This window comes from Brassica napus, chromosome A7, assembly GCF_020379485.1.
Source record: "Brassica napus cultivar Da-Ae chromosome A7, Da-Ae, whole genome shotgun sequence".
Lineage (NCBI taxonomy): Eukaryota > Viridiplantae > Streptophyta > Magnoliopsida > Brassicales > Brassicaceae > Brassica > Brassica napus.
Genome location: NC_063440.1, coordinates 16262531 through 16283708, shown reverse-complemented (window position 1 = coordinate 16283708; position 21178 = coordinate 16262531). Strand labels below are relative to the sequence as shown.

General features: G+C 33.5%; 3 protein-coding genes, 1 long non-coding RNA gene and 1 other non-coding gene across 11 annotated transcripts; 2 read left to right on the top strand and 3 right to left on the bottom strand.

Annotated features, from left to right (window-relative positions):
- Positions 1-2402: 2402 nt before the first annotated feature.
- LOC106352718 (40S ribosomal protein S10-2-like) lies at positions 2403-3925 on the top strand. Its single transcript, XM_013792355.3, has 5 exons — positions 2403-2577; positions 2655-2703; positions 2788-3058; positions 3163-3289; positions 3578-3925. The coding sequence occupies exons 1-5, from the start codon at positions 2575-2577 to the stop codon at positions 3671-3673; spliced, it is 546 nt and encodes a 181-aa protein (XP_013647809.1). The 5' UTR covers positions 2403-2574; the 3' UTR covers positions 3674-3925.
- A 507-nt stretch (positions 3926-4432) lies between these two features.
- Positions 4433-4535, bottom strand: LOC125576795. Its single transcript, XR_007315219.1, has one exon. It is a non-coding gene; the product is annotated as a small nucleolar RNA Z279/snoR105/snoR108 (small nucleolar RNA).
- Positions 4536-5439: 904 nt separating this feature from the next.
- Positions 5440-8420, top strand: LOC125576571. Of its 7 annotated transcripts, none has more exons than XR_007315012.1 (9): positions 5443-6332; positions 6421-6530; positions 6669-6723; positions 6884-6953; positions 7212-7251; positions 7338-7435; positions 7515-7670; positions 7742-7862; positions 7933-8420. It is a non-coding gene; the product is annotated as an uncharacterized LOC125576571 (long non-coding RNA). The 7 variants fall into 7 exon arrangements; XR_007315010.1 differs by having other exon boundaries at positions 5445-6332; positions 7739-7822; XR_007315008.1 differs by having other exon boundaries at positions 5852-6332; positions 7742-7822.
- A 7942-nt stretch (positions 8421-16362) lies between these two features.
- On the bottom strand, positions 16363-18023 carry LOC125576570. Its single transcript, XM_048736956.1, has 6 exons — positions 17533-18023; positions 17308-17422; positions 17113-17194; positions 16907-16958; positions 16742-16796; positions 16363-16639 (listed from the first exon to the last, which is right to left on the bottom strand). The coding sequence occupies exons 1-6, from the start codon at positions 17878-17880 to the stop codon at positions 16452-16454; spliced, it is 840 nt and encodes a 279-aa protein (XP_048592913.1). The 5' UTR covers positions 17881-18023; the 3' UTR covers positions 16363-16451.
- Positions 18024-19044: 1021 nt separating this feature from the next.
- LOC106352717 (general transcription and DNA repair factor IIH helicase subunit XPB1-like) lies at positions 19045-21028 on the bottom strand. Its single transcript, XM_048736951.1, has 8 exons — positions 20942-21028; positions 20598-20867; positions 20325-20488; positions 20167-20239; positions 19964-20077; positions 19764-19844; positions 19554-19697; positions 19045-19463 (listed from the first exon to the last, which is right to left on the bottom strand). Exons 1-8 carry the CDS (start codon positions 20978-20980, stop codon positions 19236-19238), a joined length of 1113 nt encoding a protein of 370 aa, XP_048592908.1. The 5' UTR covers positions 20981-21028; the 3' UTR covers positions 19045-19235.
- Between the last annotated feature and the right edge of the window lie 150 nt (positions 21029-21178).

Sequence of the window (21178 nt, the reverse complement as noted above, 5' to 3'; positions counted from 1 at the left end):
AAAAGCTTCTCTCTCTCCTCTCTCCCTCTTGTTAAGTCCTTCATAATTATTACCAAGATCATTAAAATATAATTCATATCCGTTATAATATTTGTTTTATTGAAGATCAAACACAAACTTGGTGAAACATGGAATCCTAAAAAAGCAGGCATTAATTCTAAAAAAAGTGCGTGTACGCACGCGCTTCTCCCAATCGAACTCGAAGCACTCCGTAACCCTAAATTCTCAGCATCAAATCGGCGGCCACATCTGCAATTGTGGAGCTCCGTCGCCTGCTCAGGCTCAATTGAAGCTTCTCCTACCTCCATCACGAAGATCCCCCCCTCCTTGTTCTGAAGGAATGACATTCCCTTCGACCGGTTTGGCCGTTCTTCCTCTCTGTGACGGTGAAGCTCCTGATCCACCACCACCACCACGTTCCATTGCTCCTCCTCCTTCTGTGACTAAAACTCATGATTCCTCCACTGCTGCTGTCCACTACTCCTCTGTCACTGCTGTCACAGATGCCGCTGCGGTTGCTACTGTCGCTGCTATCACAGCTGTTGATGTTGTTGCTACTGTTGTTGATGATGCTCAGCCACTGGCAAGCTCCAATCTTGATGATGATGAGCTTGACGAAGATGAGGAAAATACTTTTGTTCCGTCCTTGGGCGCGTGGTCGAAGCCTCTTCACTTCACGCCTCCTCCAACACCTCCGGAACCTGCAACTCCAAGGCTCGGAGTTTCAGAGGCTGTTAAATGTCAGATAGCTTCGTTTTGGCCGACGATTGGTGAGACAATCGCTAACGGTCCCAAGACTAAGAAGGGGCAGAAGTTGTTTCCTGCGCAAGCAAAGCCCCAACTGCCCGTAAACACAATTCCACCTCCGGCACTAAAGGATGATGGTAGTCTTCGTTTCCCATGGGCCGCTCGTATGAACCAATCCTCGAGGAACCTCTTCCGCGCAACTGAACCGACTTATCGTCTAGATGGCATGCCTCAAGTGACGATTCCCTCTAAGGTACTTAAGATTAGGACCGGAAAACAATGAAGAATATGTTGTTGGACAGTTTCATAGGTGCTTAAGTCCTCCTGGGGGTCTTATTCACGCAGTACTGAATAGGTTATGGGGTCGAGAATGTAGGATTACTTGCAAGAAGTTAGGAGATTCGTCGTTTTTGTTCCATATCCCTCATGAAAATACTCGTAAATGGGTTATTCAACGGGGCGTGTGGCATGTTGATGATTGTCTACTCTTTGTGGCACCTTGGACTCCTGTCAACTCCTTCAAAGTGCCCGAGATCTCTACCTTACCAGTATGGGTAAATCTCAAAAATATCCCGGACTCTTGTTTCTCTAGGTTAGGCATCAGCCACATAGCATCGGGTTTAGGAGAGCCAATGCTTACTCACAAACCTCGCTTAGACCCAACAAATATGGGGGAGGCAAAAATATTAGTTGAAGTGGAGTTAGATAACCGTTCCCAAAACTCATTGCTCTTGATGACAAGCAAGGTAATATCTACTTGGTAGAAGTTGAGTATACTTGGATCCCTAGTGCATGTGAAAGGTGTGGTGCACTTGGTCATAAGGAGAAGAGGTGTCTGCTACCGCCTACGCCGCATGATTCTGCTCCAGTTACAAAAGAGTCTCAGGTCGCAAAGGAAGATATCCCAATTGTGGACATTGTCCATCTGATGCAAAACTCCTCCATAACTCATGTAGAACATGTGGAGCCAAACTCTCGTTCACATACTACTCATCAATCTCTTGAGACTTCCAAAAAGTCAGTGGTCACTCTTCCTTCAGAAGATGCATCTGCTGGTCCTATCACACATTCGCATGAGGTACACTCTTCCTCTTGCTCTCAGTTTGATAACAATTTACCCCTGTTAGCAGTCGAAAAAGCTGCGCCAACTCAGTCACTTAATATTATGGAAGACATTCCATCACATTCTATCTTTTTGGAAGACCATCGTGCTTCTGAAACTGAGCAACAAATTGATCTTCGTTCTCCTCTCACACTTGATCATCAACCATTTTCTATGGAACCGGAAACTCCGCTTGCATATGGGAAAGGTATTGGTTTTGATGTGGTTGGAGACTCATCTAGTTACACTGTAACTAGGGGAGGAAGGGCAATAAAACTAACACAAAAAGTTCAAGAAATGGGATGGATGAATATTAGTGGAAGAAGTAAACGAGGTCGTCGCGGCCGAGGAAACCCCAATCACTAGTTAATGTCTTTTTCATCTTGCTTTCTAGGATTCAAATGTGAATCTTTATCTAGGGTTTTTAAACCCTCTTGTTTGTAGCAAACTTTATCAGACTTATGAGTGAAAACTCATACATGTATTTTCTTGCATTTTAATTTGAAAACCCTTTTTAAAAAAAAAAAAATCAATAAAACTAATATATCTCATCACGAGGTTACATATATTGGGCCTAATTATAAAGCCCAATAGTAGGTCCGACAAATTAACCCTAGAGAACAAACATGTTATAAAATTGGCAGCTTTAAAAAAAAAGTATATAGTAAGAAAACGCCGTCACTAACACAGCACGCAGTCACCTTCTCTGTTGTCTCATCGCAATCATGGTATGTCTCTGTTCCAATCAATGGATAACTCATTTCGAAAACCAAACGATTAATTTGTACTCGTACTGATGTTGCAGATTATGTCAGAGGAGAACCGCCGCGCAATCTCCAAGTACCTCTTCCAAGGTACGCTTCTTGCTTTGTGAGTGAGTGAGTGAGTTTATGCATCGAAGAAGAATAGCATTTTTGATTGATTGATTCGTTGTGCAGAGGGAGTTCTGTTTGCGAAAAAGGATTTCAATTTAGCGCAGCATCCTTTGGTCGAAGGAGTCCCGAATCTGCAAGTAATCAAATTGATGCAGAGCTTCAAGTCTAAGGAGTACGTGCGGGAGACGTTTGCATGGATGCATTACTACTGGTTTCTCACTAACGAAGGCATTGACTTTCTGAGGACTTACCTCAATCTCCCTTCTGAGATTGTTCCCGCCACTTTGAAGAAGCAGCAGAAGCCTCTTGGTCGTCCCATGGGTGACCGTCCCCGGTAAATAATTCACTTTAGTCTTTCAAAAGAAACTGCTTTAGCCCTGTAGAATAACTAGTAGGGTGCACATTGTGTGATTGATTTGATATGGGTTTTTTTTACAGTGGCCCACCTCGTTCTGATGGAGAGAGGAGGTCTGGTGACAGAGATGGATACCGTGGAGGACAAAGATCAGGTGGAGAGTTTGGTGACAAGAGTGGAGCTCCTGCTGATTACCAGCCTTCTTTCAGGGTACCTTTTCTATTTCCATTCTCATTTCGCTTTGTACTGGGTTCTCTAATACTCTGCAACTAAGTCTTGCTCAAAATCATTTTTGTGAAATTCGTGGTCAAATTACTCATTAGTTTCTTGTGCAAATTTTTTTATCTTGGCTATGTATGTATTTCTTTTCTGTTATTCCATTTGTTGAACCAGAGTACATGATCGCAAAAAAAAAAATGCCTGCATTAATTCAACATATTTTGATGGAAAATACGAGGCCGTCTTCATTCATCTTTTATATTTGTTTGGTTTTAACAGGGATCTGGAGCTGGATCTAGGCCTGGGTTTGGCCGTGGAGCCGGTGGGTATGGTGCTGGTCCTGGTCCTGCTGCTGCTGGATCTGATCTTCCTTGAAAGGGAAATGTAATCCTTTCTTGTTTCATTTTTGGTTAAAAGGATTTGAGAAGGAATGTCTTTTACTCAACATGATTGTTTTTACGTACGTTAGAATTTTATAAAGGATGCCCAATGTTTTGGATCGTTACAAAAAAATCACTCCTTCTATGCCCTCTACTTTTTCAGATTTGAATGTCTGATGGTTTCAAATTGTAATTCGGTTATTTATTTGGGGACTACGCAAATGGTATCTGCAAGATTTTTAAAGAATACATTTGTGCAAGATTCTTTTTATTAAATACTAAAATCTAATATATTTTGTTTACGTTAATCTTTGTTTATAAATCGTGGTAAGGTTGGTAGGATGATTTTCAGCCGAAATTGTCATGAATAAACATTTTTGTATTATATCTGAACATTTGAATTTCTAATAAGTGAATCAGCTGGTAAAGTATATGAATAATTGAACAATTTCTTTCATCAAACGCTTTAAACCAAACGGGATTTTACTAGATGTCGTTATTTTGATATTGAGGAAAAAAAGAACATTTAAATTGTATCTTTCAAGTCCTTATAATTAACTTCGTTACAAGAAAACAAATCCTTACAATTAACATCATGTATTTATTACCTTATATAATTAAAAAACAACCAAAGCTTTAGCCTTAAAAGTTAACAAACTTATAATCAATTTTAATTTCTTTAAAATAACTTTTATTAGAAAAAGAACTTTAAAATTAATAAGAAAAAATGATTTGGAAAAAAAATGAAATAAGAGGGATCAGATATATTGAAAATTGGAGCGCCCAATTGTCGTAAAAAGGTTTGAGCGGAACGCTCTTCACGCAATTATGCGAGAATAACCCAATCCTCACTTCCCCTTTAAACCTGAAGGATCATGTTTTCAAAGTTGGCACTTCTTTTTCTTTTATAGACCCACTCATTCACATGTCTGTCTACACAATCGATGTGGGACGAGAATTAAGACTTTTACTCGCTCGCTCGCTCACCTACAGAAGGTTGTTCAAAGGTTTCCAAGCCCATTACAGCCCATGTGATCAGAACGTGTCAGTGGCCCCAGTTGTCAATAAAATTATTACCATTACAGCCCATGTGATCAGAACGCGAGATTGAGAACCGTGGCGCTAGGGTTTTACGGCGGAATGAGAAGAGCAAAAGAGAGAAAAGCGTCTCTCTCTCCTCTCTCTCTTGTTAAGTCCTTCATAATTATTACCAAGATCATTAAAATATAATTCATATCCGTTACAATATTTGTTTTCACATAACTTGAAGACAACAAAATGCTTGCAAGTGTTACGATTATTTTTTTTAAAGAATTTTAAATTTATTCTAGCAAAAAATCGTTTTAACATTTGCTGTTACTTTGTATCTAAGTTTGTTTTGAATAAAAAACCATTAAAACTATGTCTTCAACTCAATCTTCATTTTGTTTCCAGCCATCTAACCCGGCCCCTCTCATAGGCATGGCCAAATAATCCCTTTAATATAGCAAACCGATTTTGAATTCGTTTGCCCACCATTCAGATCAGGGGAGAAGATGGTGTAGCCACCTCTCCATGTCTCTTCTCTGATTACGTTCCCTCTATAGTGCATACAATGTGGTCTGGAATACATACCAAATTAGGAATGTATCAAGCTTGTCCACTCCTTTGTGTGATATAAGCTGCAAAACCCCACTCCACTCACTGGTATAGTGTGTGGAGAGCAGTCCTAACGTCAAATCTTTCCACACTTCTTCCGATACCTTGCATTGGAAGAAACGATGGTCCCTGGTTCCAAATGAACATCACACTGTCCACAAAAGCTTTGTAACTGTGAGTTCCATCCTTTGGTAATATTATACCCTTTGATGTTGGATTCATCCTTTGATGTTGTCTACGGGATATATGCTGCGGCTCAAACCATTGTTAATATTATACCCTCTATATTATCTTTGAATCTTTTTTCAGTTTTATTGACAGCGGAATGACTCAGAATGTATCTTGCAGTTTTCTCTGCAACTGTCTTGCTTAAAATCACTTTGTGAACTCCTTGTGTATTTAGTCACGGCCTTTGTTTGAGATACTTCAAATTCATTTAATTTGGGTATTACGTTTTTTAAACTCAGGCTACTGAGCAAAAAAGTGTAAAACTGTATAATGCTTATATAATAAATCATTCTTATTATTATTATCATTATTATTACAAAAATCAGCAGGTTTGTAAACTTTAAATTTTCAACAAAACTTAGAAAAGTTTATTTTTTCAATATTTTTTTTGAAATATAAAAATAAGTTTAAAAAATTGAAACATGAGGGATCAGATATGAAAATTGGAGCGCCCAATCTAACCTATACTAAAAGGGATATATGAGCATCAGTTAGACCATCCACGTCACTCTAAAAAATCTACCAATAGTGAAGCTTCATTTTGCCACGTCACTACTGTTTTGTCGATCAAAGATAAAAATCGGGTCTTTGGTATTATTTGGTTAGAAGTTCTTAGCCCAACAATGGCCCATTTTCTGTATACAACCTAATACCTGTAAAATATAGTTTCCACATCGTCGTCTTCGATCTCATCTCATCGCCACCTTCATCTGTACCGCTTCCCCTTCTCCTTTTAAACGTATACGATCAACATATTAAGTCTCATCAAACTCAATCATTAACTGCAGGTATCCCCACCAACTCTACACTATGTATATCCCTCATCTATTTTTTTCCTTCCCCTCTTCACCACAGTCACATAAATCAATCTATCAGAGCTACTGAAGGCAACATAGACAGGGAATCAATCGGCAAGGCCCCATGGCTCTCTTCTTCAGTGACGTCGTTGTTGGTTTGGGCTGGAGCTTCTTCTTATTGATGAACTGGTATTTCATATTTCCATGACGCCTATTGTGCTCCTTAAGATTCAATTTCGCTGACTAAAAATATTCACCAGCAAACTCATTTAACAATTGACATACATATTTATTCCCTTCTAACAAACTTTTGATGAACTTTTGCAGTGGCTATCTGCTTAATGTTTATTAATCACAACAATCAACACAAAACGTATAGAAGGTAAGCGATACCCTTTTTACTCCCTTTGTAACTCATTGTCATCCTGCAAGATCTCACTTATTAGTTAGTGAAGTATACAACATTGGATTCCACTTCTACAAGCCAGTCTTTAACTATTGTTGCTAATACCCCTGTGTTAACCAAATATCAAAATACGCAGGCTACGCTGCTCTCTGTTCATGTCCTTATCTAGAGTTTTAATTGACAACGATGTGCCCCCCGACCATTAGGTATCTATCTTGGTCTGTATTCCTTGCCCATTTTAATTTACAGTTGTGAACTCCAGCTAACTCAAAAATATGTAAAGTTTTCACCTTTCTTCATCTTGCTATTATTGTTCTGTTATGGTTCTGAGAGTTTCTCTATGAACACGGTTCACTGAGATTGACGTGATACATCCATCATAAAGCATGTCTCTTTTTTTTGTTCTTTTATTTTTTTGTCTTCTTCTGGGTTTGTGAGTTTTCGTATGAACTTTGAATGAACAGGATCGGTGGATCTGGAATGGACATCAGAAGCAAAGCCAGGGTAGTTAAATAAATACTCTGTTTCTTGATCCTCTGTTTTTCATCCTCTGTTTTTTTTGGCTGATCTGATTTGTTTTGGCTCAAAAGCAGGAGTTATTGCTATGGTCAATGCATCTGAGGTAATAAAGGTCAAGACGCTAACCATTCGTGAGATCTTTGCCTTTTTGAAACAGGAACAAGCTCAGGTAATTAGTAATTAGTAATTAGTTTCAGTATAATAACTCATACATAGTACGTACAATGCTTACTCTTTCCTAATTGTAGGCAGCCTTTTTAACTGCATAGCCACCATTGGTACGTTATGTGGGACTCTAGATGTTATAATATTCCATGTAGTGATTGCCAAACTAAGGTGAACAGAGGACTGACCTCATTGATGTGTCCAAAATGTGATAACGTAAATGTTACTGAATTTTCGAGGTTAGCTTTCCTAATCCTCACATTTCTACATCACTTATCCTTTCATTCTAAGTCGTCTGCTCTTCAAGAAGGTATTGTTCTGAAATTTTCGCTTACCACAAAGGCAAGAAGGCCACTTTTGTAAGACTTGGTGATGCACGCCTGAGCTCACGGTAAGGCAGGCGTTAGTGTTAATTGACAACTCTTTCGAGGGTAACATTACTATTCTTGATGTTCTTTTCTCATGTTATTTGGACTCAGTTCAAAGATTTGTTAATGCCAGGCAAATGGAGACATAGGTGCTCATCATGAGATGCCAACTCCACAATGTCTGCTGGATATAATAGGGCAAACCCACAAGTTCAGAGTGAAGGTTTCAGACTAGAAATACTATAACGGCACCAAGATTGTCTCCATTGCTCTCCTGCCCCCTCTACCACAAGCCGTTGAGTACCAGTAATTCTGGTGATAATGGTGACCAGTTTCCTGGGGCAAGTGTAGCATGTGAGTCTGCCTTAGGTTCAACCTGCTCCGGTGGTCCTTCTTGTGAGGCAAGTGCTCCTAATAGTGCGATTGGAGAGAAAGAAGTGTGCAAAACGCAGTAACTAAAACATCCCACAGTGGCCCTCTCAACTCCATGCATGCTTCATCACCATTGAACTATCATTATCTACCTCACTTATGTTTTTTTCTTTATCTAGGATTTCCATTCGCTCTTAATTTTTTCTTAAACTTGGGTTTTCGTCGTTGAAAATAGTTCACTTATTTTGATCTGGCCTTATTTTCCTTCAACATATTACGTTGACTGTTTGTTTTAGGACAAAGGATCCTGCATTCACATGTCCGAAAGCTCACTGTAAATTTTGTACTCGCCTTAAACAGACATCATAGTTTCAAGACCAGTAAAACTGAAACCGGAGTTGGGAAACAACCTCTTGGTAACTGGTGTTCCTCCTACCTCTCCCTCATAACTCATTCGGTGCAAAATATTTGTTAGAGTAACTCCGCTGCACATTCACTTTACCCCGATAAAGGAAATGCACAAAACTCGCTTTGCAGTGTAACGTAGACCATTAATCCCATAAATGGACAAGGGAATCATTTTTCCACCTTTATCAGTTTTTTTTTGTCACACCTTTATCTCATATATATATATATATTTGTATCTGACAAAAAAATGATATGAAAACTGATAAAATTAAAATTCTAAAACGACATTTATTTTATAATGAAAATTTTAATCTACAACGACATTTAATATGAAACGGAAGAAATAAGATTTAACTTATACGTCAAAGTACAATGTTAAAAAAAAAACAATTTATAAATATTAATGTACATAAGACTCAATAAGTATACTCCATTAGGTTCTCTAAGTTATCAATGTTTATTTATTTAATTATCATACCATGGGATCATCTTAATTATCATATCATGGGATTCTAAAAAAAGGGAGAAAGTCTTATGTTTATCAACACAAATACATTAAAACTTTCTCATTAACAGTAACTTTTATAAAAAGGAAATAGTAATATATGAAAATTTCACATCCCTTATATATTAATTGAGGAACATTTGAAAAGATGTAACCTCAATTTTGTATTAATTAAAAGAGGCCCCAATGCATAGGTGGCACTCAATTAGGTAGTCAATTACATTCAATTGAAAAATAAGTAGGTCCACATTCGATTTGTATATGTTGTTAGATACATAAGTTGGTCAAACTATATGATATAATGATATGATATGATATTTTCTTTCCTTAAATAAAACCTACGGAATTACCATAAATGACTAATATATATATGACAATTAATGAGTTTAATAATAAAGATTTGATAACAATGTATATCTCCTTCATCATTTTTTGTTTAATTTTATATTATTAAAATAAATTAAACAATCAAATTAGCTATAAAAATAAAATTTAGATTTTTTCGTATATGTTATATTTTAAATTTTTAAAAACGACAATAAATGACTAAAACTATTAAAATTATTATGTTAAAAATTAATGATCAATGGTTTAACATTTTTATTATAAGAAGATACACATGATTTTAAAACCATATGAGTAAAAAATATCATTTAATAATAAATATATATATATATATATATATATTAAACACTATATACCATAAGATTACATAAATATTTTAATATTAAAACTTTCAATGAATTTTCAAGAACATTTATAAATTATAAACTTATTAAAGATTTCAGATTGAAAATTTTGTTATCGATGATTTAAATATTTTGTTATAAAACGATATGAACGATCATAGAACCGTATGATTATAAATTCTTATTTAATAAATAACTATACAAAATATACTATTTCTAGAAAAATAAGTTGGTCCATCTTAACTTATATTACACTTTTTATTAAACTAACTATCGAATTGATAAATAACGTACCAAAAAATGTTTTGCACTTTCCTTAAATAAAAGCTACGAAATTACCTAATATGATTAACGTATATGTGAAAATTAATTATAATGAATAATAAATATTTGATAACAATTTTTGTATCTTAGTTCTTTTTTTAATTTTATATTATTAAAATATATTTAAAAAGCACATTAAATATATAATAAAAACATTTTTAATTTTTCTTATATGTTATATTTTGAATTTTTCAAAACGTCTATAAATTATTAGAAATTTGAAGATCCCCACTCTGAAAATTTTGTGATCAATAGATTATTTTTTTTGTCATAATAAGTTACAAATGATCATAAAATTGTATTAATATGAACTTTTATTTAATATTATAAGAAGATATACATTATTTTAAAACCATATGAGTAAAAAATATCATTTAATAATAAAACATATATATATATATAGATTATACTATATACCATAAGATTACATAAATATTTTAATATTAAAACTTTCAATGAATTTTCAAAAACATTTATAAATTATAAACTTATTAAAGATTTCACATTGAAAATTTTGTTATCGATGATTTAAATATTCAGTTATAAAATGATATGAATAATCATAGAACTGTATGATTATAAATTCTCATTTAATAAATGACTATATAAAACATACTATTCTTAGAAAAATAGGTTGGTCCATCTTGACTTACATTATATTTGTTATTAAACTAACTATCGAATTGATAAATAATCTACCAAATTTTTTTTTGCACTTTCCTTAATTAGAAGCTACGAAATTACCTAATATGATTAACGTATATATGAAAATTAATTATTATGAATAATAAATATTTGATAACAATTTTGGTATCTTAGTTCTTTTTTTTTAATTTTATATTATTGAAAGATATTAAAAATCACATTAAATATATAATAAAAACATTTATATTTTTTCTTATATGTTATATTTGAATTTTTCAAAACGTCTATATATTATTAGAAATTTGAATATTCCCACTCTGAAAATTTTGTGATCAATAGATTATTTTTTTGTTATAATAAGTTACAAATGATTTATGAATTTTTATTTAATAAATATTCAAACTAAATAATATATATATATAAACACTAATGATTTAAAGCAACAAGATTGGCTGATCAATTTAGTCGTCCAGTTGAAATTTTTCAAAAGTATGTGAAAGACTAAAGTCAAAGTAAATATGGATTTAGAATAGTAGTTATATTTTACTAACCAAATACCGAAAAAACCGAACCGAACCGAAACCAACCCGATATCCGGATTGAACACCCGTAATCCAAATGAAGCCAAACTATTGTTTCATTCTCCAAAATATAATAAAAATAATAACTTAATCCCGCGCAAGGCGCGGGTCTTATCCTAGTTCTATTATACTCCCTCTCTATTCAAATAATTGATGTCTTAACTTTTTTTATTTGCATAATGCATACAAAAGATTAATATTATATTTTTAATTAATGCATTTAACTTGAAAACTAAAACATAACTTAAAATATGTTTAACTGACTGGTAGAATTTTATTGGGAAGCAAATAAAATTAAGAAAAACTAAATTAAAACATGTGTTTGATTTTTATTAATATGTGCTAAATTATAAAGCATCAATGTTTTAAATTCAAAAGGATATATAATTAATATAATAAATAGTTTGTTTATGTAGTATATAAATAATCGAGATGAAGATAATCTAGGAAGGTTCTCAATAATCTACTACAATTATCCTCTTTAATTTTATCAGATTTATGGTGATCATCTTAAATCAAAACTAAATGGTCGCTACATAGACCAGTTTCACCCCACTAATTTATATCCAACCAAAAATTACATGTTAAAATATTACAACAAGCTAAAAAATTATATTACTTATTGACTGTTTATTTTCGGTCCATGTGTATTTTAAAAATATAACATTTTTTTGGATCAAATATATAACAGCTTTTACATATATGTCGGAGTTTTTCGAATTTTCCATATTTAACCAAGATTGTATAACCTAAATAAAATGGAAATGAGTTTATGAAAAACAGTTATCCAATGTTTCACGAACTAATTAATGAATAAATTTTAAAAAAAGTTTATTATTATGTTCTTGACAACAAAATTCCTTATCCAAAATATTTTTTTTGGCAAACGAGTTAAGTATTGTATTTTTATGTAACACCAACTTAAATATACGAACTGTTATATAACAATTTTTACATATATGTCAGAGTTTTCCGAATTTCCCATATTTTGCCAAGATTATAACCTAAATACAATGGATTTGAGTTTAGACCATCTCCAACCCCCTTTTTTTTTTGTCGTCAACGTAAAACAACAGACTCAATATCATACTGAGTCTGTATCTCCAACCCTGTTTCATTTGTCATTTTTTGTTTCATTTTGAAGTAAGTTTTGTTTCATACCTACTTTATTTCTTACTTCCAAATGAAGAAATGAATAATGTTGTTTTAAATTTGAAGTTATGCTATGCACATCTTCATTTTTTAAGATGGACTTTTAATTGTAAATTGATTTTTAACTTTTACTTATTCTTATCTCTTAGAAACTTAAATTATATACGTTAATTTCAAAATTTTGACTACTATTTTAATATAGTCAGTGTTTATATCGAAAAGCATATGAATATCCATTTCTAAGAACTTGATTAAAAAGATCAAAGATAAATAAGCTCATCTCTTATTTCTAAACATTTATGTTAACCACTCATAGAATAAACTATGTATATGGTGTTTTTTTTTTTTACAAATTATGATGTTTTGTGTTGGTTTTTCTTTATATGTAATAAATTTATAATATGATAATGTTTAATTTATACTAAATAATAGTAGTGTTGGACTATTGTTAAAAATAGTAAAGTAAAATTACTAAATATGAAAAAGTATAAGATATTATTAATAATTAATGATAAAGTAGATATTGAATTATACTTGGAATCTTCCTTAAGAAAAGAATGAAGCAAGCATTGGAGTAAATAGTTTTTTCTTTTATTTTGAAGAAAATAAATATTTGAAAATAAAAATGAAACCAACCATTAGTTGCTCATAAAAAATCCAATGTTTCACAAACTAATTGACAAATAAAATTGAAAAACTATAAGCTTATAATTATGTTGTTGAAAACAGAATTCCTCTTCCAAAATATTTTTTGGTAAACGAATTAAGTATTGTATGTAACGCCAACATCTTCAATTATTTTGTTAATTGTTACCATCTTCTACAAAATATAACGTTTAATTTTTTCCTACAAACTTTCTTAAATAATTTAAAATATATACAAAACAAATTAATAAGACATAATCCGCGCGTAGCGCGGCCAAAAGATCTAGTTGTCGTAAAAGGTTTGAGCGGAACGCTCTTCACGCATATATGCGAGAATAACCCAATCCTCACTTCCCCTTTAAACCTGAAGGATCATATTTTACAAGACCTGCACTTCTTCTTCTTTTATAGACCCATTCATTATCACATGTCTCTACACAATCGATGTGGGACGAATTAAAGGCTTATACTCGCTCACTTATAGAATGAAAGTCCCTTGACTTGTTCGAAAGGTTCAAGCCACAACAGCCCATTTGATCACAACGTGTCAGTAGCCCAGTCGTGGATATGCAAATCCTAAATTAGCAAATCATTAAAATATAATTCGAGGTAGCATATTCTACTTCAGTAGCATCTTCCCCCCATGCTCCATGAAACACCATCAGCCATAGATGCTTGCTTTCTTGACGCTAAAGTGAAGCTTCTCGTTTAGGCATCTACTCACCAACATACAAATCCACATAAACCCTTTCGTCAAAGTGCAATAATCATAATCACATTTTTAGAACTTAGAACAATGCCATAAGTGGTAACTTGGTTCAATAATCCCATTCTTTACGTGGTTCAAGAAACACGTAAAGTGGTAACTTGGTTCAATAATATATGGCTATATTATTCATTCTTTAGCTTCTTATGAATATAGAACAAATTTATCTAACAAAACCAACATTTGGGTAAAGCTAATATCTAATGTCAGCAAAAATTACAATCAGATATGCCCAAGAAAAGGCAACACTAAAGAAGTTGAGACTCTTGACCTTCGATCCTAACAAAGCTCTCTTCTTCATTGGCTCCTCAATGTCATCATTGCACTGCGGCTTGGAATAATTGTTTGAGTCAACTAAACACAAGTCAACGCTGAAAGCCACCTTCTGTACAGACGATCAAATTTACAGAAGGTGAAAGAAGATCTGTTTCAATCCTCAAGGGTTTAGATTCGAGTTATCAGATTGGGTTATCTTGGTTTATCCTTTTTTTATCGGGTAATTTAGGTTTGATATGGTTAACCATTGGTTATGTTTAAATTGAGAAACAGTAAACATATCTAAATTAGCTCAGTGTCGGTTTTAGTTCCCACCTAAAACATTATGTGGATCCAGGTTTCTATTTTTTTTTTGAATTCAGGAATAATAAGTAGAAGGACTTCTTATATGTAGAATTAAGACGATGTTAAAAGTTTGTGTGTAATTGGTCTTATACGATACTTCTCGTGGAGAAATATGTTGTCTTTCCTAGTTTTTGTCTTTGTAGTTTTCACTCTTTCTCTATAAATCATTTTGTTCTTGCTATTAATAAGTTTTTCCGCATCTTGGTTTTAATTGTTTTTTTTCTTTGTGTTTAGTTTGTTTCCCGTGCATATTATTTATTTTATTTTAATTTTGGGACTTAAACTTTCCCCAAGACTTCATTTTTGTAAGAACATTTTATTACAAAGGATTTTGATTGCTTTTCAATATTATACATGACATTGTAACTTTCACTCTAAAACTGTTGTGAAATCTAAGACCGTAACTGGTACTCAAGTTTTGGAATATTATGAATGAAAGGAATTAAGAAAAATGGAATACCAACTAATGGAATGATGGAATTGTAAAATAAATGGAATGAATAATTGCAGAGAAATATTTTTATAACACAAATGATAACTTTTTAGAGGAATGTAATGAAATGAAATGAAATTTAAATTTAAATTAACATATTGTATAGTTAGTTCGTTTAAAATATAAAGCTATATACACATATGTAACAGAAAATTAAGGTTTGATAATGAATTTACTGGGAGGTGTTTTAATTTATATAGCTTACGTTATAAATAATTATTATGTCGAAACCAATACAATTTTTATTATTAACATTAGTTAAAGGCATCTTTATCAATGAGTGTTTCCAAACTTTCCAATATTTAATTATTAACAAAACGGGTACAAGAATTTTAAACTTCAAGAATCTTAGAAAAACTATTGTTTGAATACAATAAACAAGTTACATAATATCTAACTTAATTAAAAACATTTTCTTAATTAATTTGATTTCATTCCATCTCATTTACATACTTTTTTTTATCATGAATGAATTATAACTACATTCCGTTTGATTCCATTTATTTCACATGAATTTTTGGAATGAGATTTATTTTGTATTCAAAGTAAATGGTAGAAAAAATTGGAATCCATAGGAATAAGCCATTCCATACAATTTCATTCCAAAAATGTAAATCCAGTTGCACCCTAAGTACTTAGATGTGTGTTATACAAGAAACGAGGAACCTTAATTACCTCTCTCAAGTGACCTCTATGCCAGAACGTGAATTAGCTTGTCCTATGGTTTCCTAGTCACTGAGCTATAAATATTTGCCTCGTCCTCGAGGTAATCTTATACCTCTTCGAAATTTCCAAATGAATTACTTGTCCCACGGCTTATAATCGTTGAGCTATAAACAAATGCCTTGTTCTAGAGGTAATCTCAGTACCTCTTTGTAGTGTTCCTGATGCTAAAACGAAACTTGTCCCACGGTTCCAAATCGTTGAGCTATAAACAAATGCCTCTTAATCTTTATTACCTCTCTGGAATAGTTGGTAGAATCTTGATACCGTTATACAAAGATCAAAAGTAGTATATGTTTTAGACTTACCATTTTGAGTTACGAAATTTTGATTAGAAACCACTGTCATTCACATGAACGGAATAGTGTAAATGTTTCTTAGATGGAAGTCTCACTCTCACATGTTCCTCTGGTTACAAGCTCACAACGACCCATGTGTCATGCACGTGTCAATTTTTACAAGATTGCTTAAATTTCAGTATTAATGCAACAATTATCAGCTATTAAGCTAAAAAATGCACGAACCAGCCAGCCACATAAATAATGTATGAAAAGAGTGAACTATGTGGAACGTTGATGCTGTGCATACCCTCTTTTGAGGAACCAAAGATGTTAGGAAGTTCGTTTGAAACAGCCAAAATATTAAAAAATTGAAAGTGTTTATTCTCTTAAAACATTATTAACCACAATACTATAACAGAACAGAAGATATTAGAAACCACGCAATCCTTATTTCTTCCATTTAAAGAACAGACTTTGAGTTTTGATGATAATATTCAAAATCAGTAAGAAGAACTCGGTCATGTTGTTCAATAGCTTCAGATAGCTTGCAATTACATGGCCAATGAAAGGCGCCAAAAACAGACCATAGATTCTTAATGTTAATTGGATTATCTCATAAGGCTTCCCCAAAAACCCTGAAATATTCAAAAATATTTGTAAGAAACATCACAGATTTACAGCTACAAATTTTAAATTAGTATTTATAATTAACGAAAATATAAAAACAGGAAACATACAGTCAGCAACTTGTGGGAACTCGTCGAACAAGAACGTTATGTTCTTTAGCAAAGTCTGGAAAAATAGTTCAAGATAACAAAATAACAAAGGAATGTAAAAAATCATCAGACTATTAATGATTGTCATCCATTTTTCTATGTAAAATTGAGAGCTAATATTTTTACCAATGCAATTCCTCCTGGTTTAATTGGCGATTCAATTAGAATCCTCGCGTTTCTGAAATATATAGTTTGTCAAATAGTTTGTGAGATTATTTGTTTACTGGGTTTGAACTTTTGATAAATACATTTTCCCAAAAATTAAGATAATAATAGGTTACAAAAGTAAATAATTCTAAGAATATTGAAATTTCCAAAAGAAAACGATTTACCTTATAACCAGTATTCCTCCTTCGTCTGTAAATTCATAGAAGCTACATCCTCTCGTAAATGGAATTTTACGTCCTTTCCATTCTTTTATTACAGCAATAGAAAACAAATTTGGAAAGTACATATATAACTTAAATAATGTATTATTTAATTAAAGTATAATTAGGCTTAGTGATGTAGTAAACGTACGTATGTACCTATATGCCAATTAACAGCAGCATTATATCCATCTCCTTCACAAACATTTTCAACACAAAACTTTACGTTTTGTCCCATACTGTTCACCAGTTCTTCAAAGAACTTCATGGCTTCCTGCAAAAGGATATTAACATCCATTGTTCTTAATTCATTAATAAAACCAAGTTTTGAAATGTAAGACTTACATACACACAGAAGAGTTCCCATTTAAAAACGAAACTTACCTTTTCCCCATGAAATGGTTTAGAGAAGGAAAAGTCATCAACAAAGCAATCGTTGGAGATGCAATTTCTTAGTTGATCTTGATTCTTCTCGTTGATAGACGAATAAAACTTCATAACAGCATCGTATCCCGAGAGCTGATTTGGCATAGAAATAGGTTGATCTAAACACGAAACCACAATACTTCTCCGTGAGCCATACTTCTTCATCATTTTTATTGGACCATTCTTGATTGCATTGACCCTAGTGTGTTGTAGAGAAGGTAGATCGGGTTTGAGACGAAAAGCTTTGAAATTGGTAATGAGGTTTTTAGAAACCACTGGACTCATAATATTGACCATAGAGGCCATTGGTTGGTATACTATAAAATAATTGAGAAGTTTTTGGTGAAGATAATTGGTAATGCTTAGAAAACTGACTTGTAAAATGTATTACGCTAGAAATGAAGATTGTTTGTTATAATCATGTGTTTAATATGATTTCTTATTGCAAAGTTCTTTACTTGTTCTTACCGTTAAATGTTCTAGGTTGCCTTGTGTTACAAGGAATCTTATAGCATCTCTTACTCTTCCGTATCAAGAAATCCAAAGCATCTCATTCCAAACTTTCTGATTGTGTATTCCTTAATTACAAAAGTTAATGTTCTAACATCTCGGGTATCAAACATCGATTCCATTTTGAATTATGAAATCTTGGTTGGGTTTGGTTTTGTGCTCAACTATATGCATTTTCTCATTTCATTAGGTTTTTATTTAGACACATATGTTTTAAAGAAGCATCTATGATTGTAGCGAGGGTTGCTGAGTCCATCCCTCCAACTTCTTTTTTTGTAGACTCTTCCTCCACTTCTCCTTAGTAGTTCTTACAGTCACTTTTTGCTGGCCCAGCTCTCTGCCTGTCTTACGTATCCATCAATCCATCCCATGAGGTCCACCGGACTTTGGTCCGACAGCTTTTACAGTATTATAAACGGTTTTGTTATGTACCTATTTGTGGCCTCAGTATTTAACTCAAACTCCTTGTTTTCTTTCTATCAAAGTATGCCAAAACAAAGCTACAAATCCTGAAACTATCTCATAAAGTCAGAGGCTCCTTATGAGTAGTAATCATGGATGTTGTACATTGTTAATTACCTGCAACGACGGTATCACCATTCCCTCCATTATTTACTACCTTCTTAAATTCCCCCAAAATCTATAATTTATTTGTATGATTAGTGTAATAAAGGAAAAAATAATGCTTTTCACTACGAAGTTCTGCTACTACCGACACACGCTTTTCACTACGGTCCATACACGTGTCAATGTTAAAGTATTTCAATCGCATAGTAATCCAGAAAATATTATTGCTATTTAGTTCATGCGTTAACTTCCATATACAATCATTTTCACTAGCCATTTAACATTCAGTAAGATCAAAGTGCTTTCTCGCAAATGGACAACCATATGACCATATCACAAACTATTTGGCTAGGAAGGAAAAGACTTGAAAATTAGTGTTTCAAAGAGGTTGAATGAGTTTAAGGTGGTTACTCTCAAATATATGATGAAATTGCAACATGTTGTAAAATCAATGGAGAAATGAACAATTGATGCATACAAAGAGTTGCTTCTTCTAATTCTACACATCCTCAAAGTTAATTCCTAACTCTGCCCGTGTAACAAGCAAAGAAATGAACATGTGTGTGTTAGGCTAAACGTAACCGTTATCGTGTCTTGAAGAGCTGGTGTCGTTTTGTAGGGTCTTTAGGTTTCTTGAATTGTTGACCAGAAGATTTGTGATGGCCAGAGTTGAATTCCTGATACACAAGTCCTTTTGCACCTGACATTACACTCATCACTCCCCTGCTTCGTCTCGTAGCTTGCAGGGCCTTTCCGTCTATATCTTCTTCCAGTTGCTCTAAGCCAACCAAATCGTCTCCAGCGTTCAACACCTGTGTGGATCATACAAAAAAAAACAACTTACAACATTAACTTACTACATGGATGCTTTTAAAATGTGGAATGTGAGCAGTGGGACAAACCTTTGCGAGAAGGGATAACTGTTCTTCTTGACTGTTGTAGCTTAAGCTTGAACCAGCATCAGGTGGTGGAAGACTTGTTATAACTTTAAAGCTATAACCTTGGTCGATCAAGAACTGCTGTCTTTTCGTTGAATAATACATTTCCTGCAAATATTTTAGAGAAAGGATTTAAGCATTCACGCGATCATAAACATTTCTTTGTTCATATACCTGCGTATCTGTAGAAACAAGTGAGTAGAAGAATGCATTGTACTCTTCTTTTCCACCAGCCATTCTATCTTCAATTTTACCCTGTTTTTTTTTTCATCATGGACAAATTATAAACTATTTATCTTGGATTCAACCAACAAATTTAAGAAGGAACTAGGAGAGACACAACGAGATGAGCAAGAGAATATCGAAAACCAAACCTTGGCCCTAAGAATACGACCCAAACGCTGAGCCTCTTGACGTCTAGAACCAGCATGTGACGAAATCTGGATAATCACATTAGCTTCAGGGATATCTATGGAGTTATCACCAACCTGAAATTATAAAAAAAAAAAAGAAAAGAAACCAACCCATTAATTGTAAAGTTCATTAGTGAACATGGAATAAACAAATGCTAATATACCTTTGACAAGAAGACTGTGTTCACGTCTTTACTGGTTTTAAACGCCTCTAGAATTTTGGTTCGTTCGATATGGCTACAGATTAAACAAAAAAAACAGGAGGAACTAACTATCATCACTTATTAATTTGAATGAATCACGCAAAAAGTGTGTAACGAACCTGGTTGCACCATAAATCATCGGTTTGCGAAGTTTCATTGCATATTCAGTAAGTGCAAAAAGATTGTCTGCGAAGACAATGATTTTATCCCCACGTTGTTGTTCATGGAAACGAATAAGAAACTCACAGGCTCTGAACTTGTTAGGGTTCATTACATAAAGAGCCTGCAGATACCACAAGACAAGATATATGCACATGTGACATGTCAGACCAACTGAAGTGGCTCATATGCCATAAGATATTCTCAACTGAAGTGGCTCATATGCCACGTACCTGTTTTTTCTTGGAGTTCTCTTTCTTGAGATATTCTGCAAAGAACTCTCTGGTCATAGGACACCATACTTCAGCACACAGAACATTTGCAATGAAGCCTCCTTTAACTAAATCTAGCCAATTGGCTTCATATAGCTTCGGGCCAATGAGGAAGTTCAAATCTGTAATCTTTTCGTCTTCTCTCACAAGGGTTGCTGTAAGTCCTAGCTTGCAATGAGATTTTGTGATGCTGATGACTTTCCTAAACATTTGGGCCGGAACCACATGCACCTATAAAGAAAAACATGTGCATTCATGGGCTTATTAATACTGGAAACAACTTCTCAATGAACCTATTTATTTACCTCGTCCATGAGCAGCAAACCCCACTCCCTGTTTCTCATTTCTTCAATGATCTTCTCTGACTCCTCAGACCGTTTACCACCAAAGGCAACTGATAGAGTTTTGTAGGTAGAAAGATTTGTAAAGAGAAGTACTCGTTTATAAACTGAGAAAAGAAGCTTTGTAGTTCAGATTCCGATCAATATCTCATAACGATATTGATCTTCATCTACGACCTCATAACGATCGTCTCTAGACTC